This window comes from Plasmodium gallinaceum (genome assembly GCF_900005855.1).
Source record: "Plasmodium gallinaceum strain 8A genome assembly, contig: PGAL8A_v1_130, whole genome shotgun sequence".
Lineage (NCBI taxonomy): Eukaryota > Apicomplexa > Aconoidasida > Haemosporida > Plasmodiidae > Plasmodium > Plasmodium gallinaceum.
Window position 1 is genome coordinate 132,423 of NW_021628289.1, and position 7,151 is coordinate 139,573.

Consider the following 7,151-nt stretch of genomic DNA (forward strand, 5'->3'; position numbering starts at 1 on the left):
TTTTTTTTTTTTGTAATATGTAATTAACATTTTATCCTTTTTAATATATATATGAAATAATATTTTATTTTTTCATCAATTTTATCTTAGATACTTTTTATCAAATATACTACTTCTTTTGGTTATTAAATGATTTTTCAAAAATTTTTTTTTCACTTTGATGTTTTTCTTATATTTTTCATTTAAAAGTATATATTTTTTAACCCTTTCATCTTCATAAGGATCTCTTACAATATCTATGAAAATATTTTTCTTTTTATATTCTTCTCTTTTTCTTATTTTATCATTTTTAATTTCTCTTAATTGTTTTCTTAAATTACTGTTACAAATAAAATCATTTTGTAGAATATTATTCCTTTTATAATTTTCTTTTATAACATCGTTTATATCTTCATCACTTGATAAAAAATTAAAATTTTCTTGTGTGTATTCTTTTCCTTGATTTTTTTTTTCTTGTGTAAAATAAATTTCTTCTTTTTTTTCATTAGTCTCATTTTTTTCTTTATCTAAGCTATCCTTTTCACTTTCACTTAATATATTATTTTCTCCTTTGTTACAATACAATAGTGCATTTTTATTTTGTATAGCTTTTTTTTCTAATAGCAAGAAAGGATTAACTTTTTTTTTTTTAATCTCATTTAAATCTATAGTGTTGATATTATTTATTCCCTTTTGGGTAAAAATATTTTTATAATTTTCATCTTTTTTTTTAGCACCTTCAATAATATCATAAGAACAATTTTTCGGATTTGTTTCAATAATTATTTTATTAAAACAATTTTTACAAAAAATAGAAAATGAATAAAAATATGTGCTTATATAATAACCAACTTTTCTTCTTTCACTATTAAATCTTTCTCCTTTGTAAATATATGTATCACATTTTGTACATATTATAGTATAAGGTATTTCAAATTTAATTTCACTATAATCTTTTTTCTTTTTCTTTTTTATTTCTTCTTTTTTCTTCTTTGATTTTTCATCTTCTACATTGTTATAATAAAAGTTATCAGCTCTTGAAGCCTTTAAAGATAACATGGAAAAACAAATAAACAAAAAAAAAAAAAATTGAAAAAAAAAAGAAAAAAATTAAAAAAAGAAATACATTTATATTATGAAGTTATTACATATTTTTTAAAATTTTAAATAATAAAAATAATTTATGTTTTTTATTTTAAAAAAAAAAAAAAAAAAAAATTTTTTAAATATTTATCTTAAAATATATGTATAAAAATATATGAATTTAAAAAAATTACAAAAAAAAAAAAAAAAATGTTTTAATGTATTAAATTACACTTTTTATTAAAATAAAATATTAACTTTTGTTCTGTATTCAAAGAAATTTCATTTTGTTTTAAAATATGAAAGTGTGTAATAAATTGAATTTTTTTTTCTTTTTTTTTTATTATTGTATAAAAGATAATTATTTAAAAATTACAATAAATAATCTATGTAAAAAAATTTTTATTGTTTTTTTTTTTTTTTAATATAATAAATTTATTATTTCTCAATATGGCTTATTATTATTTCATTTTAATTATTTAAATTTATTTTGATTGTTATTCTCTTGTATTTTTATTATTTTAATATATATTATTTTATTAATTAAACAAACGTTTTTCCTTATGAATTATTTTCTATTTAATTTAAATTTATTGATTTTTTACATTTTCATATTGATTGAAATGATGCGTTATTTTAATATAAAGAATTTATAAGGTTATAATACTAGTTAACATATGTCACACAAAAAATTGAAAAATAAAATAGTTTTAAATGAGTTAAACATCTCTTAAATCTTATAGTTTAAAAAAATAAAAAGATAAACATAGAAAATGAAATGTAATTTTTTTTTTTTTTTTTTTTTTGTGTGTGTGTGTGTTTTTTTTTTTTTTTCCCTTTAAATATTAATGTTTTAAGTAATAAAAAAATTTATTTGATTTTAAAGTAGGAATATTTTTATGTGTAAATATTTTTGTGTTCCATATATATATGAAGGATCTTTGAAAAAGAACTTACAAACATTTATTTAAATATCATAATAGTATTTCCATATTTGATTGTTGAATGTTTATAATAAAAGAATTATTTATGATAGAAATTTTTTTTTTTTTTTATTATCCTTAAGTTTCCATATAATGTTTTTATTTTACAAATTAAAATAATATAGGTTGTTAAATACAATGATATATATTGTAAAAAAAAATTACCACTTTTATATACATCCATCTTATAACAAAAACAGAGGTGTTATTAATGTTATAAAAAATTATATTACATTGTTTTAATAAATATATTATCATTAAAATAATAAAAAAAAAAAAAAGAGGAAAAATTACACATGATAAAAATATATGAAATATATTTAAAATTAATTTAAAACAAATAAAAAAAAAAAAAAGAAAAAAAAGAAATAATAAGTCATTGAAATAATGATACATAAAATTATGTTTTTCTAATATCATTTGATAGTATAAATAAACGTGGAAACATAAAATTATATTTTTTTAAAAAAAAGGTATAATTAAAAATACAAATATGGAACTAAAAAAAATACGAAAAAAAAAAATAAAAAAAAAAAAACAAACAAAAAGAAATAACCAAAAAAAAAAGGTAAAATAAATTTAAAGGAATATATACTAAAAAAAAAAAAAAAAAAAAAGATTTAAAAATATCAATAAAATTTATATATATATATATATTTGTCTCTGATTTATTGATCAGATAATAATTTTTGGTTATTTAAAGAGCGATTTAATTTATGATTAGATAAAAGTATATTAATTACATAATCTCTATACAAATTATCAATATCAAAATATTTATTAAAATATTTATATTTATAATATTGAATAGAATAAAAAACTAAATAGTTACATCTCCATAAAGATCTTGAAATTTTTCTTATATATTTAATAAACTGTTTATTTCCTTTTTTATTATTATATACATAAATAACAATATGAAGAACTTTATTTTTTTTGGGGGTAAAATTACTTCTATTTAATTCATTAATTATTTTTGAATACATCTGATTAACAAATTTTATTTCCTCTTCGTCATTAAACTTAAAATAAATACTACCAATTCTTTTTCTTCTTCTTCTCATCATTCCTTGAAAATTAAATAAATTTTGTTTTAAAAAAGCTTCTAAAAAGGTAAGAGCAGATAAGAGATGAGATAAACATAAATCTAATATACAAAAGGTTTTTAAATTCTGATTCTTTATCAATAATAGTAACCATAAGAATGGGCTACTTAAACTATAATTAAATAGTGAAAAATGTTCTAAGCTTAAATTATTTAATAAGCAAATAATGTTCCTTCTTCCTTTCTTTTCTTCATTCTCAATTATATTTTTAAATAAATATAAAATTTCTATACTCACATTTTTTTTATATTTATAATTTTCTATAAGCCATATATATCCACCTCTTTTTAATTTTTTAATTTTCTTTTTATCGTTTTCAATTAATTGTCTTTTTATGCATCTCTTTGTGCAGTTATTATCATTATTAGTTGTAGTATTATAAATAAATTCAGTATCTGAATCATTTTTTATATAACTTCCATCAGCATAATATACTGGATTACTAAAATTATTTAAATAAATTTTATCTTTATAAGTTGGTGTGAAGAATATTTTTTTTTCATTATTTCTAATATTTGATTGATAGTAGTTTATTGCTTCTTGTTCATATTTTTTTTGAAAATTACATGACATATAATTATTTTCTATTAAATTCATATCAATTTCTTTTATTGCCTCATAAACTTTTTTATTATTTATAATAAATTCTCTTGTATGTATATCCATGTTATTTTTATTTTTTTTTTGATTAATGTATCTTGTAAAAATATCTGTTCCTATTCCATATAAAAATATAGATAAAAGCATATGGTAAAAATAAAAGAAATAATCATAACAATAAATATTTAAAATTTTTAATGAAGGTGTATTTATCGGAATAAACATTTCTATGAAATCATAAGTTTGTATACCAGAAAAATTTAATATTTTTAAAAATTGCAAACTGTTTATATAATTATTTAAGTGTAATTTTTGTTTATAATTTCTTATTTTTTCAAGACATTTTTTATTACAGTTATATACTATACTCAAATGCTCACATAATATATGTAATTTATCCTTATTTATTAAATTTAGCATTTTTTTTTTCTCTTTTTTTTTTAAATAATCGTTTATATTTAATTCATAATTTGATAATTTCACACTTCCATCACTATTATTATTATTATTATCATCATTATTGTCATCATTTATTATATTTTTTTCATTTATTTTAGATATTATATCAACATACTCTTTTTTCTTTTTTTTATATATTTTAAAATTCCCATTTTTTATGGGGAAAAAAGGTTTCATTTTATTCGTTTTATAAATTTTTATATTTTCTTCATTTCCATTATCATTATCATTTTTTTTTTTTTTTTTTTTTTCTTCTTCTCCTTCTTTTTTTTCTTCTTCATTTTCATTTTTTTTATTTCCTTTATCTTTTCCTTTCTTTATTTCAAAATTTTCTTTTTCATTTTCTTTTTCTATTTCATCATTCATAAACAAATTTTTCCTTATATCTACATCTTCAGTTGAAGTGTCCTCTTCATTATCTATATATGAAAATGGATCATTTTCACTTACATTTTTTTGTGTTCTTTCCTCCTTCTGTAAAATTAAATTCTGAATTTCTTTTAAATCATTTTTAGTTATATAATTAAGAGACAAATTATTTAATAATATTTCTTTTGCAAAAAAGTCAAAAATTATACTATAACTAGAATAAATAAAAAGTGGACAGTTTATGTCATTTAATCCGTGAATATAGAGTTCTTCTAATGAATTTGAATGAGCAAAAAGTAGTAAACTAATATCATATATATTTGAATTTCTTAAAAATTCTCCTTTTAATGTTATCTTTTTTAAAAAGCCTTTTTTATTTTCAACTAGCTGTTTTTTATTTATTCCGAAATTCAAATATTTCTTAACTGTAAAGAGAGTTAAATTAAATAAAAATATTATAAAAAAAGACTAAAAGTAAACAATACACAAAACAAAATAATATATAGAACATTTATCTAGTTAAAAAATGATATATTTTTCTTTTTATATATAACATTATAAATTTATATATATATATATATTTCAATAATTTAAAGAATGAAAATTTTCTTCATAAAATATTTAATTATCTATAGTAGATTAATTATATGAATGTATATATTTTAGCTAAAATAAGATTTATATTTCAAAAATTTAAAAAATAAATGAAATTTCTTTTTCCTTTATAAAGGATAATTCAATTTACCATAGTGTGGATTATTATAAATATTTTTTTCATCTTTTAATATGGATAAAAAAAAATTACAGAACTTATTTGATTTTATAAATTTTACAAATTTAATATAATTGTTTAAATAGATAGAAGTATTTAAATAATAAGCTTTTTCTCCTTTTAAATATTCATAAAAATTTTTACTAACTATTTTAAGTTTTAGTGTTTCATTTAGTGTTAAGTATTTTATTATATTTAAAAAAACATCATTCGAAAAATTGACGAGAGATAAACTATTTTCATTAGTCATTATATCTTAAAATATAAGAAAACAAAAAAAAAAAAAACAGAAAAAAAACAGAAAAAAAACAAAAAAAATAAAATAAAATGAAATAGAAAAAAATAGTTTTAACAAAAAAATGAATTATTTAAGGAAAAGTAAAAAAAAAAAAAATGTATTTAAAGGAAATTTTTTTTTTTTTTTAAGTGTGCTTCAATGAAATGTGTGCAAATATATTTTTTTTTTTTTTTTCTTAATTTTATCTTGTTTTTATTGTTTTAATTTTTCTATTTTACAATTTGTTTTATTTTTCTTTCATAAGATTTCGTGCTTTTCATCATCTTAATCCTTTGTTTTTATGTTTTTTATTTTTAATTTTTTTTTTTTTTTTATTTTTTTTTTCATTTCTATGATAATTATTTTTTCAAAGAGTAAATTTGAGGTTTAAAAAAAAAAAAAAAAAAAATTTTTTTCTTTTATATTAAAATTAGAACAGAAAAAAAAAAAAAAACAAAAATGATTAAGTAAAATGTTGAAATTACAAAGAAAGATTTTTTTTTTAAATTATTTTAACATAAATGTAAATAATAAGAATTCACTGAGTACATTTAAGATTTTTGTACATACTGAAAAAAATGTAATAATTCAAAAAAATTTTGAAAATTTGTTAAAATTTAAAGACAATGTTAATACTGATATAGAAACAGTTAAAAAAAAATATGAGGTTGATAATACATTTTGTTCATATATAACAAAAAGAAAAAAAATTTTTAACTTATTATCGTATAATGTAAAAAAGTACGAGGAAAACATTTTTTATAAAAAAAGTGATGGAAGTGAAAATGCTTTTTTATATTCAAATGTAATAAAACCATTAAAATATTGTGATAGGATAAGTGATATGTTATTAATTAATTGTTTTCATAATAATAGTAAAACAATTATAAAAAAAAATTTATTTGATGTATTATATAAAAAATGTAGTTTAGTTTATTTTTTTATGGATACTAAACAAATCAATGAGATGAATAAATATTTAGAAGATTTCGAAAAAAACAAAAAGAATTTTAACATTGAACATAAAATAAATCAAGATTGTTTTCTAAAATTAAAAAAAAAACAAAAACCAATTCATATATTCTATTGTTATGTATCACCCTATAAATTTTTATTATCTAATTATTTTAGTAAAAAAATTTCTGAAAATTTAAAAAGTAATTATTTCGATAAAAAGAATTTTTTTTTTATGAATAGCAAATTAAGTATTAATGATGAAAATGCTCTATTATTATTTCGAAATAATTCATTACCTTCATTATTGTTATTTGATGAATATTGTTATATTAGATATCATATAAAAGGATTATTTACTAATGAAGCTTCTTATTATCTTTTCAAAGTTTTATTGAATATTTGATACACATTTTAAAAAAAAAAAAAATTAAAAAAATATATATTAAAAATAAGTTTTGAAATAGAAAAAGTATTATAATACATATATAAAGAAATATTAAATACTTATCATTTTAAGGAAGAGAATATTAGAATTAAAAAAGAAAAAAAAAAAAAAAAAAAAAAAG

The 7,151-nt window shown here is 16.1% G+C and overlaps 3 protein-coding genes across 3 annotated transcripts; 1 reads left to right on the top strand and 2 right to left on the bottom strand.

The window, feature by feature from the left end:
- Nucleotides 1-81: 81 nt before the first annotated feature.
- PGAL8A_00454100 (conserved Plasmodium protein, unknown function) lies at nucleotides 82-1,038 on the bottom strand (the record flags this gene model as incomplete). The annotated part of the gene is made up of 1 exon (XM_028673296.1): nucleotides 82-1,038. One exon carries the CDS (start codon nucleotides 1,036-1,038, stop codon nucleotides 82-84), a length of 957 nt encoding a protein of 318 aa, XP_028529764.1.
- Nucleotides 1,039-2,713: 1,675 nt separating this feature from the next.
- On the bottom strand, nucleotides 2,714-5,601 carry PGAL8A_00454200 (CG2-related protein, putative; the record flags this gene model as incomplete). The annotated part of the gene is made up of 2 exons (XM_028673297.1): nucleotides 2,714-5,004; nucleotides 5,325-5,601. The coding sequence occupies 2 exons, from the start codon at nucleotides 5,599-5,601 to the stop codon at nucleotides 2,714-2,716; spliced, it is 2,568 nt and encodes an 855-aa protein (XP_028529765.1).
- Nucleotides 5,602-6,100: 499 nt separating this feature from the next.
- Nucleotides 6,101-6,988, top strand: PGAL8A_00454300 (conserved Plasmodium protein, unknown function; the record flags this gene model as incomplete). The annotated part of the gene is made up of 1 exon (XM_028673299.1): nucleotides 6,101-6,988. One exon carries the CDS (start codon nucleotides 6,101-6,103, stop codon nucleotides 6,986-6,988), a length of 888 nt encoding a protein of 295 aa, XP_028529766.1.
- Nucleotides 6,989-7,151: the final 163 nt, after the last annotated feature.